We start from the raw sequence: 14,823 nt of genomic DNA on the forward strand, positions 1-14,823 counted from the left end.
CAGCGACATTATGCTGTTTTAGGGCAGGTCAATAAAATTTGGAGGTACAGGGCAAAGTTTGTTCAAGAGTAAAGATGCTGAGGGGAAGCCCTTATCTTCTATCTTAGAATCAATACTATACATTGGTTCTAAGGTAGAAGGGTAGTAAGGGCTAGGCAATGGGGGTTAAGTGATTTGCCCAGGGTCACCCAGCTAGGAAGTGTCTGAGGCCAGATTTGAACCTAAAACTTCCCATCTCTAGGCCTGGCTCTCAATCCACTGAACCACCCAGCTTCCCCCAGAAGATAATTTTTTTGAAATTGCATATGTTTGGAAGCAGCTAAGCTCCCATTGCCTAGCCCTTATCACTCCTTTGCACTGAAATCAATACTTAGTACCAATTCTAAGCTAGAAGGTAAGGTTAAAAAGAAATTGCAAAGGATGCCAAAATATCCCTACCCTTCCTATGGGGTAGGTAAATCAGCCACAGTGTAAATAGCCTTAGAGTAACCTCCTCCTACAACTACCCCATGGCACCACTTCCTTAATCTAACTACTAGGGCAGGCAACAGTATGGCTCAGAGGAGAGAGCACTGGACCTAGAGTCAAAAAAACTGTTTGGAGTCTTGGTTCTCCCAGACACCAGTTATGAGATTTCTCTCGAGATATTTTTTCATCTCTATGGGACGCAATTTCCTCACTTGTAAAATGAAAGAACTATACTGGATAACAGCTTTTAAAGTCCTTTAACACAAACTGGGCCTCAGTTTCTCAAGCTGTAAAAATCTGGGCAATAGTTTCATGGAGCATCTGAAGATCAGTTAAGGCAGGCAGAGCAAAGAGTCCAGGGCTTTGTTACATGAATTTCTGGGAGATACAAGTCTCAAATAGATAGCATTGAAAGAACAGGCTATTTAAAGAGGAAGGATTGCATCAGGACACAAGGTTCAGAGGACGTGAGGAGGCAGATAGAGTAAATTTGCTTGGAAAGGAAGAGCTTTGGAGAGTATGGCTTGGCACTGGTAAGTCATGATGCTTTCTTTATTGTTTTCCTCTTTCTGCTTGCACAGAGAACTCTCTCTTTAAGGATGTAAGGGTTCTGCCTTAAGAAGTAGAGCCTACCTAGTGGGAAGGGAAGAGAAGTAACTGGACAAGGATGCTTACATTCCAAAAGTGGGAGTCAAAGGAGAGAGTGATAATCTCTCCCTTTTCCACCTTAAACAAAAAATCCTACAGACACCTGGCTATAGTATTAGAAACAGCACTTGTGCAACCACTCAAGGTTACTGACCCAAATGAAATAATATTTGTAGAAATTCTCTATAAATTATAATTCAACTCAACAAGCCTTGATTAAAGCATGTGGTAGGCACTGTGCTAGGTGCCAGGTATAGAGAGACACAAATAAAACCATCCCTGCTTTTGAGAACCAATATTCTACTAAAAAGTATTATGTAAACATGAGCTATTATTATTAGAAGCTCTATTCTCTCCTCTTAAAATCTCAGTTTTCCTCCCTCTGCCAATGGGGGTCATTATGATATCAAAGATATTCACAGACTTTTTTTCTTATCACCCCCCCAAGGCTATTCCCCAGCTCTATCGAATATTCTCAGGATCTCATGTGACTACCCCAATCTATGTTCTACCCTTGACCTTTGTGTGTATGAGAGGTAGGTTGGGATAGAGAGGAGGAAGATTAATTCCTTAAGATCTGACTGAAGACACTTCCTAATTGTGTGACCTTGAACAAGTCACTTGACATCAACTGCAGAGCCCTTACCACTCCTCTGACTTGGAACCAACTGATTCCAAGTCAAGAGGTAAGGGTTCAAAAAAAAAAAGATCCTTCCCAAATACTAGACGTGGTATGGGAAAGGAACGCAAGAAAGCAAATTGGGTCTGATTCTAAATTAAATTTAAATGTAATCTTATTCAGATAAACAGGTACAATACTGAGGAGGAAAAAAAGAGAGAGCTAGAGAATGAAAAAGAGAAAGAATGAGAGACAGAAAGAGATACAGAGAAAGACAGAATGAAAGAAACAGTGAAACAGAGACAGAGTGAAAGAGGGAGACAGAATGAAAAAGAGAAAGAGGAGGAGGGAGAGAGGGAGGAAGAGAGGAAGGAAGGGAGAGACTTGAAATCAGACAACCACAGGATGTAATCAGGCTGGTGCATATAATAATAGCACTGATAGGGCATGACTTGCTGGGGGGCAGTGCTCAGCATTCACTATTCGAAATTCAACAAATATTTATTATTCAACACACAGGGCTCCTCTGCTCTTTAAGGCTCCAGATTACCTTCATTCCAAACTGGAAACTGAAACAAGACTGTTTTGACATTTATTTTAAAACACTTTGGGGAGCTGAGATAGGGAGGAAGAGTTAGAGAAGGGGCTGATGACTGAGTGGAAATGTTGCACTAGGTTCAAAATTCCTGAAATTCATCATTGTCAGGACCTTGGAGAAGTACTCCTTTTCTTTCACAGCTTCTCCCACCACTTCCATTTTTCAAGCCACAAGGACATCAGAGGTCTTATGGTGAGGATGGTTTAATATCTGCCTCTCTGTAACTTCCTCCAATTCCCTCTAACCATTGCCTCATGGGGTAGGGCAACAGAGAGCTCAAAGGACCCTGGGTTAGAGCCTACTTCTGCTTTGAGGCAAGTTTAGTCCTTTGGCATCCTCAACCAGTTCCTTCTAGAGACTCTGATTCTTCTATATCTGACTTAAACTTCCCCTTCCCCCTATCTCTAGGAGTTGTTCTCAGAGACAAAGGGAGTTGGGATTGGGGAGAGGGGGAAGATCATAAAGTGATTTAGGCTTTCCAGAGACAAGATTCAAACGAAACCTGGGAAACTGTATACATATGGCCACAGGGGTGTAGGGGATTCTTTGTTTTTAACCATCAGGGATGAAGGAGACTCATGGGAAGCCAGCCTAGGATAAGTAGGAGATCCAAAAAAAAGGGAAGAACAATGAGGACAGGTGGGGTGGGCCAGCCACCATAAATGCTTGAGAGGTAAAAATCATTCTGATACCATATGAAGACTGTGACTATTTATTGATGTTATCATTATCATAATAGTTATATCATATATAATGCATAAAATATTGTGTTGTAATAATCATAAGAGCTCAATGCAAGGTGTTACATATTTCATCATCCTAACAACGTTCAGCTATTATGCCCATTCTACACATCAGGAAACTGAGGTTCAAGGACTGCACAAGGTCTCCAGTTTCACTCACCCTCACTCATGACTATTTCATAGAATGTCAGAGCCAGAAGGAACCCCAGGAGACCATCAAGTCTAATGCCCTCCTCTTACTGGAGTCCCAAGCAGGGGAGTGAATTTTTTTGAGGTTATTTGGGCTTATTTAATGGGGGAGCCAGAAATAGAAACCAGGTTTCTTGACTTCCCGTTGCTGTCCCAAGTTCTTTATATAATGCCATACTTTGTCAGCTCTATCTGTGACCAAACCCAGCAACCTGTCCCATATCAGTCCTAAAGTATTAGGCAAAGAACGGGAGACTAAACCAGCTCCCCAGCTAGAGGGAAGGAGGGCCTGGATTCGGGGCAAACTGTGGAGTGGGGGGTACCAGGCACTTGGGAATGGAAAGAGGCCTCCCGCCTGACTCCTCCCTTCCCGACTCTCTGGCCCAGGGTTTTATGATGAAGCGGGCGGGGCCCTGGTTTCCAGGGGCCTAGCTCTGTGACAGGGAGGGGCAGCGGAGGGGCAGCAAAATGTGTTGTGGGGTAAAAGCCCATTCACAAGGCAACTCAAGCCTGCAGGACGCTGAAGCAGGTGGCTGAGGAGGATGGCAACAATAGACCTCCTCCTCCCTTTCGTCCTCCTACTCCTCGTGGCTACTCCAGCCCACGGAGAGTACGGCGTGGTCCACGTGGTATCAGGGAAGGGCAGCAAAGACTACTGCGCCCTCTTCAGTTCTGAGTACGTCACCTTGCCCCGGGATCTCCACCATGCCCCTCTGCTGCCCCTGCATGATGGCACCAAAGCACCCTGGTGCCCCAGTGAGAACACCTACCAGTCATCCCCACAAGGCACCAGCCCCCAGAAACCACTGAGCAAAACCACTGCCATGGTGCTCCGGGGCAACTGCAGCTTTTATGCCAAGGGCCGCCTGGCCCAAGGCCAGGGTGCCTACGGCCTTCTTATCGTCAGCCGTGCTGGCGACCTCCAGTGTTCGGACACCACCCCACTCCCAGTGACCTACCAGAGCCAAGGGCTGCTCCCTGACCTGAGCATCCCCGTAGCGGTACTCCGCTACGACGATATGTTGGATATCTTGAACCAGGCCCGAGGAAGGGCCATTCCCCGGGTGGCCATGTACGTGCCCCCAGAGCCGGTCCTTGACTACAACATGGTGATCATCTTCATCCTGGCCGTGGGCACCGTGGCTGTGGGGGGCTACTGGGCCGGGATGAGCGAGGCGGAGAGGCTCCAGCGGCGCCGAGAGCGTCGAGGCGGAGCTGCCAATATCAGCGAGGAGGCGGAAGGGATGGCGGAAGAGGAAGACGAGGAGGAGGAGCCAGTGGACTTCACGCCAGCTATGACGGGAGCGGTGGTCCTCATGTCCTGTTCCATCATGCTATTGCTCTATTTCTTCTACGATTGTTTTGTCTACATTATGATTGGCGTCTTTGGGTTGGGCGCCGGTACTGGCCTCTACAGCTGCCTGTCTCCGCTGGCTCGCCGCCTGCCCCTGGGACGCTACCAGCTCATCCTGCCAGGCCTGCAGACTTACCTGCAGCTGTCCTTGATCCTGCTGGCCGGCCTGTGCACCTCCATCACAGCCATCTGGATGATCTTCCGCAACGAGGAGCGCTGGGCCTGGTTCCTACAAGACACTCTGGGTGTAGCCTATTGCCTGTTTGTGCTCAGGCGAGTGAGGCTGCCCACGTTGCGGAGCTGTGCCTCCTTCCTGCTGGCCCTGCTGGCCTTCGATGTTTTCTTTGTCTTCATCACCCCTTTTCTCACCAGGACTGGCGAGAGCATCATGGTAGAAGTAGCCTCTGGCCCTTCGGATTCCACCAGCCATGAGAAGCTGCCCATGGTGCTGAAGGTGCCTCGCCTCAGCTTCTCCCCACTGACGCTCTGTGACAGACCATTCTCCATCCTTGGCTTTGGGGACATCGTGGTGCCTGGCTTCCTGGTGGCCTACTGCCACCGCTTTGACATCCAGGTACGCTCTTCTCGAGTCTACTACATGACCTGCACCTTAGCCTATGCCGTTGGCCTGTTAGTCACTTTTCTCGCCATGATTCTCATGCAGATGGGCCAGCCAGCACTGCTCTATTTAGTATCCTGTACACTCATCACCAGCCTGGGAGTTGCTGTCTGTCGCCAAGAGCTCTCCCTCTTTTGGACTGGTCAGGGTTTCATTAAGCCACCCACCCGCCCCACCATCCAGTCACCTCCTTCCCCTGACGTTAGGGTGATGGCTGAAGAGCCATCTCCATCGCCAGAGCAGAAGTCAGAAGAACATACTGATATCCAGCCTATTGTAAAGCCCAAGGAGCTAAATGGGGAGGAGGCCAGCCTCCTGGAAATCAGCATTAGAGGGGACTCAGAGGAGACTCTCCTGCCAGCTGAGGATGGAGGCACCAGCCCATGCTGCCTCACTGATAGCTCTGAGGGCTGGAGTGATGCCAACCTAGATCCAGAAGAGCTGCCTACCCCTCCACTTGGGACTAATGAAAATCCAGGAACCCTGGGCACACAGGCGGGGGAACTGAATGATGCCCCTGAAGGCACTGTTGTCTGGACAGGGCTCCACAAAAGAAAGGGCTTAAAGGTCAAGAAAAGCCTATCAGCCCAAGCCTCACTAAACTAGAAACTGACCACCCCTGCCACCTCAGAGGCTCCCTTTCATCCTTGCCTTTAGAGAGGAATGGTAGAATATCACAGAGAATAGCCATGCATGGCAACAGGAAATCGGGGCATTAAAAAGGTTCATTACCCACCTGGCAAGAAAGTCTGTTGCTTTTGGTTTCTTGTAAGGACCTAGAAATAACTGCAGAGCCCCCCCCCCCACTGCCACATGAAGGTTCTGACACAGAGTGGCCTTCTAAGAACCCTGACCTTGAAAAGCCAGCACTGTCCCCCAGATTTCACAGATCCATTAAACAGCCCTTTGTAATTCTGTGGGGCCCTGGGCAAGTCACTTAACCCTGCTTGACTCAGTTTCTTTCATCTGTAAAATGAAGGAAATGACAAACCACTTTGCCAAGAAAACCCCAAATGGGGTCACAAAAGAGTTGGCCATAACTGAAAAATGACTGAAGATCAACATTTACAAGTGAGAAAACTGAACTAAGTGATTTGCTTGTCTAAGGTCACATAGCTAAAGAGTGTTAGAAGCAGGATTTGAGCTCAGATCTTCTTGACTTGAAGTCCAGTGGGTAGCTGACCCTAATAGTGACCTCTTTTTTAAAACCTCTTTTTCACCTTCAATCTCTTATTGGAGGTCATGAGATCCTAAAATTGGGTGGAGGCTGAAGAGCCTTCAAAGATAATCTAATCCAAATTCTTCATTTTATAAAGGGAGAAACAGTCCACAGATGGTTAGTGACTTACCCATAATCATTCTCCAGGTAGTATTGGCAGGGTTTGTATTTGAAGTATGGTTTTCCTGACCTCAAATCTAGCACCTTTATCAAAGTAATGAATTCAGTTCTAATGTTTACGTCCCAAAGGCAGGTAGGTAGTTCCGTGGAGAGAATGCTGGATCTGGAATCAGAAGGACCTGTACCAGCTGTGTGGCCCTGAGGAAGTCCCTTAATCCTGTTTGCCTCAGTTTCCTCATCTTTAAAATGAATCTAAGAAGGAAACGGCAAACCTATTCCAGTATCTTTGCCAAAAAAAAATCCAAATGGGTCACAAAGAGTTGGAATATGAATGAAAAACAATTAATAAATGTTAATAAGTAGCCTTCTGTATACAGTGGAAAGAACACAGGGTCAGAGTCACACCCAAGTTCTGGTCTGGGTTTTACCACTGTATTTATGACCTTAGAGAAGTTACTTTCTTCCCTGGACCTCAGTTTCCATCTCTGTAAAAAATGAAAGGTTCCTTCTTCCTTATCTTTTACCTGATTTTATCTTTTGAGGTCTCAGTTTGTCCCATTTATAAAATGTAAGAGCTAAGTTCCCCCTCCCAGCTCTACCATAATACCTATAAAAGAAAGACTCTGTGGAGGTCTCCAACTTTCTCTTCCTTTTTGCAGAGTAAGGTCAGCATCTTAAACTGTGGAACATTAAGCCCATTGAATGTAAGTAGGCCAGGTTAAAATGCTCTCCAGAAGACTTTGTCTGCTAATAGGGATAGCTGTTTGGAACCTCAACTTGGCAGTGGGATAGATAGAAGTCTGGGCTTGGAGACAGGAAGAACTGAGTTCAAATCTAGCCTCCAATACCTCTAGCTATGTGATTCTGACAATCACTTGAGCTCTCAGTCTCAGTTTCTTCATCTGTAAAATGGGTAATAATATAATAATAGCACCTACTTCCCAGGATAAAATGGGGCAGCTGGGTGGCACAGTAAATAGACTGCTAGGCCTGCAGTCAGGAAGACTTATCTTCCTGAGTTCAAATCTAACCTTGGACACTTCTTAGCTATGTGACACTGGGCCAGTCACTTAATCCTCTTTGCCTCAGTTTCTTCATCTATTTAATAGATTCTATTAAATGAGCTGGAGAAGGAAATGGCAAACCACTCCAGTAACTTTTGCCAAGAAAACTCCAAATGAGGTCACAAAAAGTCAGACATGACTGAAATAACTAAACATCTCCCTGAACTGACACCTGAAATGAGAATATTTGTAAAGTAAATGCTAGCTATTATAGGCCATGTACAAGCAGCTATTCCCCCTCTAGGAATAACCCTGGGTACTTTATGTACCATGACAATGGTATGTGTGGGAAGGGGAAAATGGTCAAAAGGCCTTTGGGAATTTCTAGTCTTGGTATATGTGGTTATTTTCCCACAATCCTTTCAGTCTGACTACTCTGGTAGTCCAACTTTGAGGCACAGTTAACAACAACCAAGGAATATTGGCCAGGAGCCTGCCGCCTATCCCAACAAGAAGATTCCCCATAGGATCAGGAGGGCTCTGCTTACAGGAAGCCAGGGAGGGTCCCACCATCCGAATTTGGAGGGTTCTTCCCTCAGTTAAGCCATGATGTGAGCCACGAGCCATCTCCTCTCATCCCATCCTGCCAAGATTGTGCCAAATGCCAAAGGCATGGTTCTAAAGCCATCATCCTCTTGGTTCTGGTTCAACATTAGGATGAAAGGCACTCATGGGTCACTGAACATTTAAAAAGAGAGGTTTTCTTTGCCCAAATACAGCAAGGATACAGCGGATGAGCTTCTCTGAGACCAGCTCCCCTCATCTCCATCTGGAAAAGCCTGGTCAATAAATCATCAGGGCACAGAGACTTGTGTGGTCTCAGGTATCCTCCAAGTCTGAGAGGACTAGATTGCCCTGAGGCTGGGACTTTTTAAAGACCTTAGACCAGGAAGCTCTATTAGGGAATTGGGGGCAAATCAGGTTTCACAGGAGAGGGGAAGGGAGGAAGCTGCCTCAGGAAGCTGGGGTCCAAGGACATTGCATGACAGCTGTGAGTGGGAAAGAAACTGTTGTCAGGGGAGCCATCAGAGGGAAGAAGATGTTGGTCCTATCACAGCCTTAAAACCTTACTTAGGGAATGAGCTTCCCCATAAGAAATGTGCAGAGGAGCCTAGGCCTGAAGAGGCTGCTCCAAGGACACATTTACGTGCCTCTTCTGAATGGCACCATATGCCATCGATTCCATCAAAAAGTGGCCTGCTTTCTTGTGGCAGTCGTGTGAGCCCTCTTCATTTTCTCCAGCTTTCAGGTTTGAGGCCTGTCCTCTTGACCTCATGTATTTTTGTCCTTCCTTCTGCCTGACTCTGCAAGAATCCATCTGGCAAGGTCCCTATTCAAAGAGGTCGGAGCTATTAATTCATCTGATGGTAGGGTCTGGTGCCTCCTCTCAACTTTGTATCCGTGCTCTGGCAGCAGGTTTAGCTATTTGCACAAAGGATTATTTTAGAGAAGTCATGAATCTATGCAAGGGCCCCAAGAACAGGAACTTATCAGAGACTGAAGAAGGGGCTCCCTAAGGACTGTGTCCTAGACAAACCCCGTTTAACAAAACTACCCACTGAGATTATATCTTGTTGTCTGATCTTGAAGTCATCCGAGATAAAGGTCTGTCCAATTTCCTGTAATGTTTGTCTCTTTATTTAAATCTAAATTACCTTGTAATAAAGCACAAATTATTGTACAAATTCCAGCTGTCATTATTAATAGTCAGAAGATAAATAAATATTATTTAACTAATAAATTATTGATGATTGTTATAAATAAATAATATGATAAAATAATGCATAAAGCAATAACTGATGGAATATATGAGATAGATAAATAATAGATATAATCATTATTAGTCTAGGCTATAGCTATGGCTTATTGATTTATTTGTTCATATCTTATTATGTAGAAATCATTTAGAAAGGTGTTGTGTTATGTCCTCCTCCTCATGCTCCCATGGACCATAGTTACTCATGGGGTTTTCTTGGCAAGGATATAAGAGTGGTTTGCCATTTCCTTCTTCAGTGGATCCTTTTATCAGGTAAACAGAGGTCAAGTGACTTGCCCAGGAAGTGTCTGACACTGGATTTGAACTTGGATCTTCCTAACTCCAGACCCATCACTCTATCCACTAAGACACCCCATTGCCTCCTGGTCATACAGAGGTTAAGTAACTTGTCTAAGCTTATATAGCTAGGAAGTATCTGAGGCTAGATTTGAACTCATGTCTTCCTCCTCCAGACTCCAATGCTCTTAATCACTGAACCACAGCTTTCTTTGCACAAAGAAAAAGCAAGATGGTTAATCAATAAGCATTAATTAAGCAACTACTACATACCAGGAATGCTAGGTGCTAGGGATGCAAACACTATTAATAACATAGTCTCTACTCACCAGGAGCTTACATTCTGGTGAGACAGAAAATACATAAAAGGATGGAGAGAATAAATACAAAGAAATATGAAGTAGTTAAATATAAAGCAGTTTGGAAGAGGGAATGCTAGGAATTGAGACTGGGAAAGGCTTCGTGGAGTAGGTAATGCTTGACCTGTGCCTTGAAGGAAGACAGAGATTCTATGAGGACTAGTGATTCTTTTTTTCTTTTTTTTCAAATCCTTACCTTCTGTCTTAAAGTCAATGCTAAGAACAGTGATACATGTATAACCCAGTGGAACTGCTTATCAGCTCCAGGAGGGGAATCATGAATCATGGAACCTTGGAAAAATAATCTAAATTATTTTTTTAAAACCCTTACCTTCCGTCTTGGAGTCAATACTGTGTATTGGCTCCAAGGCAGAAGAGTGGTAAGGGTAGGCAATGGAGGTCAAGTGACTTGCCCAGGGTCACACAGCTGGGAAGTGTCTGAGGCCAGATTTGAACCTAGGACCTCCCGTCTCTAGGCCTGGCTCTCAATCCACTGAGCTACCCAGCTACCCCCAATAATCTAAATTTAAAAGAAAATTTTTAATATTTTTTTAAAAGTCAATGCTAAGTGTCAGTTCCAAGGCAGGGCTAGGCAGTGGAAGTTAAGTGACTTGCCCAGGGTCATACAGCTAGGAAGTATCTAAGATTAGATTTGAACCCAGGACCTCCCATCTCCAGACCTGGCTTCCTATCCACTGAGCCACCTACCTTACCCCTAGGTCTAACAATTCTAGAAGTGCCATCTTTAAAATCAAGAAGGTCTCAAGAGTCCAAGTCCTGCTTCTGACCCATGCTGGTTGTATGACCACAGCCAAGTTACCTCTTAGTGCCCCAGACTACTCTGTAAGGTCACAGGCATATTCAGATGGGTTGTCAATATTACTAAGGAAGCATAAAGATAAAAGGAGCATGCAGTCAAAGGGCCTGAATTTGAAACCCACCTCTTGTCATTTACTGCTTGTGTAACCTTGGGCAACTAGGTGACACAGTGAGTAAGGTATAGGACCTACAGTCAGGAAGATTCATCTTACTGAGTTCGAATCTAGCCTCAGACACTTATTAGTTGTGGGACCCTGGGCAATATACTTTGCCTAGTTTGCCTCAGTTTCCACATCTGTCAAATGAGCTGGAGAAGGAAATGGCAAACCACTCCAGTATCTTTGCCGAGAAAATCCCAAACGAGGTCATGGAGAGATGGACATGACTGAACAACAACAACTTTGGGCAACTCAAACTTTCAGGGCTTTAGTTTCTTTATCTATAAAATGTGAGGGTTGCCTAGATGGCCCCTGAGGTCCCCTCCAGCTCTTGATCTAAGATGCTGTGAATCTGCATTGATGGAGATGTCTTCCACAGTGGTAATACTCTACTTCAATGTGTAATCACATGGCTGGACCAGACAAAAAGATTGGATTCATTCTTTTTTAATTAAATTTTCATTTTTTAAGTTTAAACCCCCCCCCCCTTCTCACCTCCTTTCCTACTGGAAAAAAAGGTAAAACAAAGTTCCTGTAACCAACATGCAGATTCAAGAAACACAAATTCCTGTATTGTCCATATTCTAATATATTTCTTATTCTATGTAATTGGCCCATCACCTTTCTGACAGGAAGTGGGGAATATGCCTCATAATAGGTCCTCTAGAATCACAATTGATCACTATATTGATTTAATTCCTAAGTCTTTAAAATTTTTTTTTGTATAATATTGTTGTGGTGGTATAAAAGTTCTCCTAGTTTTGCTCACTTCACCCTGTATCAGGTCATTCAAGTCTTTCCAAGTTTCTCTGAAATTCTCTTTCATACTTTCCTACAAACCAACAGTATTTGATTATATTCTTACACCTTAATTTGTTTAGCCATTTCCCTATTGATGGATAACTAGATGGTGCAGTGGATAGAGTGCTAGGCCTGGAGTCAGGAAGACTCATCTTAAACCTGGGCAAGTCACTTCACCCTATTTGTTTCAATTTCCTCATCTGTCAAATAAGCAGGAGAAGGAAATGGCAAACCACTCCAGTATCATTTGCCAAGAAAACCTCAAATGAGGTCCCAAAGAATTGGGCATGACTAAAACAACTAAACATTGATGGTCACCATCTTAGTTTTTTGCCACAACAAAAAGAAACAGTTATAAATATTTTTGTCCACATGCTTGACTAATATTCTGATGCTCCTTTAAGTAATATTGTCATCATCAATAAATCCTAATTCCTCATCACTCTGATGGTGAGAGTGAGCTCTTTTTAAATGTTTTATCTTTATTTTATTTTAATAATAAATTTCCATGTTTTCCAAAGTTTCATGATTCATATTGTCTCCCTCCCTTCTTCCCTCTCCCCCTCCCAGAATTAACAAACAATTCAGTCTGGGTTATACATGTATTATTACACAAAACATATTTCCATATTATTCATTTTTATAAGTGAATAATCTTATAAAACCAGAATCCCAAATCATATACCCAAATAAACAAGTGATAAATCATATGTTTTCATCTGCATTTCTACTCCAACAGTTCTTTCTATAGAGATAGATAGGATTCTTCATCCTAAGTCCCTCAGTATTGTCCTGGATCATTGTAATGCTGTTAGTAGAAAAGTCTATCACATTTGATCATTCAACAATATTTCAGTTACTCTGTATAATGTTTTCCTGGTTCTGCTTATTTCACGTTGCATCAGTTTATGTAGGTCTTTCCCAGCTCTTTCTGAAATCATCCTGTTTGTCATTTCTTATAGCACAATAATATTCCATCACCACCATATACTACAATTTGTTCAGCCATTCCCCAATTGAGGGACATCCCTTTAGGTTCTAATTCTTTGCCACCATAAAAAGTGCAGCTATGAATATTTTTGTACAAATAGATCCTTTCCCGTTTTTTGATAAGTGAGCTCTTAAGGGCTATATCATTGATGCACATGTGAGTCCTGTTAATTCCTGTCAAGGTGGGAACATGGGAGCATCGGCCTTATGATGGAATTCGTGTCTGTTAGACAAAGACTTATGTTGCTAATTATTATCATCAGAGTGGTCAAAGGGTGATGAGTTTTTCATTCACAGCAACTCTCTGAGATCATCTGCTAAGTCTTAGAAAAGATGAGATTTGTAGGGATAGTGAGAGAGGAACTGAAAAGAGGGGCAGAACTGTAACTAGAAATTCTTATACCTGAGGCAAATTCATTTTAGGGAAAGGTCATAGTGAAAAAGAGAAGGATCCCAAAGATGGGGGAAAACAAACCAAGGAGAAGGATGCCAGATTACCAAGATAATGAGGATGGCATTCCATGGCCAGACAAGAAATTGGAGTGGGGCCTGAGCCAATAGAAGACTTCAAGACATTAGGAAGAATTGACTTCCTCCTTAGCATATTGATGTCATGGGTCAGGGTTCTGCACTGTAAAGAGAAGGAAACAAGCATTTATTAATTCCCTACTTTATATACCAAGCCTTTTTAAAATATTACATCATTTAATCATCACAAACAACCCACAGGAGTTTGGTACTGTTATTATTCCCATTTTACAGTAGAGGAAACTGAATTGGGCAGGCATTAAAAGACTTGCCTTGGCCCAAGATTGTACATCATAGACTGGATTTGAACTTAGGTCTTCCTAATTCCAGGACCAATTCTCTATCCACCGAACCACCTAATTAGAGGGACTCAAAAAGCTCAGAATACTGTGGCCAAACCACTATTCAGGAGGCTACCTTGAAGCCATGGGAAGGTGGAGAAAAAGCTCATTCCCAGTGCACTTAAATTCTGCAATTGCTCTCTCTGAAAAGGAAGAAAGAGAGCCTCAGGGAAACCCTCTCAGCTTCTAGCTTAATTAGCCCAGCCTGGCACAAAATGGAAGGTTCCTCTTCTCCTAGGGTTACATAGATAGGATACCCCATTCTTAAGCACCAAAGCCCCTGAGGGAGGCCCCCAGAAAAGAACCAAAAACCAGTACACTGGAGAAGAAGGATTAGAGTTCTCTTACTTCATAGAACTTTCATCTCTTACCCTTGACATGATAATCATTATATCTCCAGGGCAGAAGGTCACTAGATAATAATGCATATTTCTATAGCACTTAAAGGCTTACAAAACCATCTCCTCGGGGCAGTTGGGTGGCTCAGTGGAGTGAGAGCCAGGCCTAGAGACAGGAGGTCCTAGGTTCAAATCCGGCCTCAGACACTTCCCAGCTGTGTGACCCTGGGCAAGTCACTTGACCCCCATTGCCTACCCTTACCAATCTTCCATCAAGGAACTAATACACAGAAGTTAAGGGTTTAAAAACAAACAAACAAACAAACAAACAAAACCATCTCCTCACAACAATCCTATGAAAGTGATTATATCCCCATTTTACAGAAGCTGAAGCACTATAGATAAGTCAAGAGATTTGCCTTGGGTCACTCAGAGAATAATTGTCAAATCCAAAATTTGAACCCACATCTAACACCACAGTGATCACTTGCCCCTACCTTGCATAAGCATGGAGCCAAGTATATGGTACACTTTGGAATTTCCATTCCCATTAGCCCCAAGTCCCATGGGAAAGAATTAGGAGCAAGGAGATGGAAGGAAGCTGAGGGGGGCAGCTTTTAGTTTGAAATACAGAAAAACTTCCAAACTGCAACTCCTTCTTCCTCCCACTCACAGGAAACGGTAATGGGATAGACTACATATTTGTCCCATGTTCTTTGAACATTTATTAGGGGAGGGAAGGGGATGTGCATTTATTAAACACCTACCAGGTACTTAGTTATTGTGCTAAGTGCT

The 14,823-nt window shown here is 43.8% G+C and overlaps 1 protein-coding gene across 1 annotated transcript; it reads left to right on the top strand.

The window, feature by feature from the left end:
• Positions 1-3,807: 3,807 nt before the first annotated feature.
• On the top strand, positions 3,808-5,844 carry SPPL2C (signal peptide peptidase like 2C). Its single transcript, XM_044675128.1, has one exon. It carries the CDS (start codon positions 3,808-3,810, stop codon positions 5,842-5,844), a length of 2,037 nt encoding a protein of 678 aa, XP_044531063.1.
• Positions 5,845-14,823: the final 8,979 nt, after the last annotated feature.

Source organism: Gracilinanus agilis, chromosome 4 (genome assembly GCF_016433145.1).
Source record: "Gracilinanus agilis isolate LMUSP501 chromosome 4, AgileGrace, whole genome shotgun sequence".
NCBI classification, from domain to species: Eukaryota; Metazoa; Chordata; class Mammalia; order Didelphimorphia; family Didelphidae; genus Gracilinanus; species Gracilinanus agilis.

What these genes read in the sequence shown, in the direction of transcription:
- SPPL2C (XM_044675128.1), top strand. Translation starts at nt 3,808, where the DNA reads ATGGCAACAATAGACCTCCTCCTCCCTTTCGTCCTCCTACTCCTCGTG.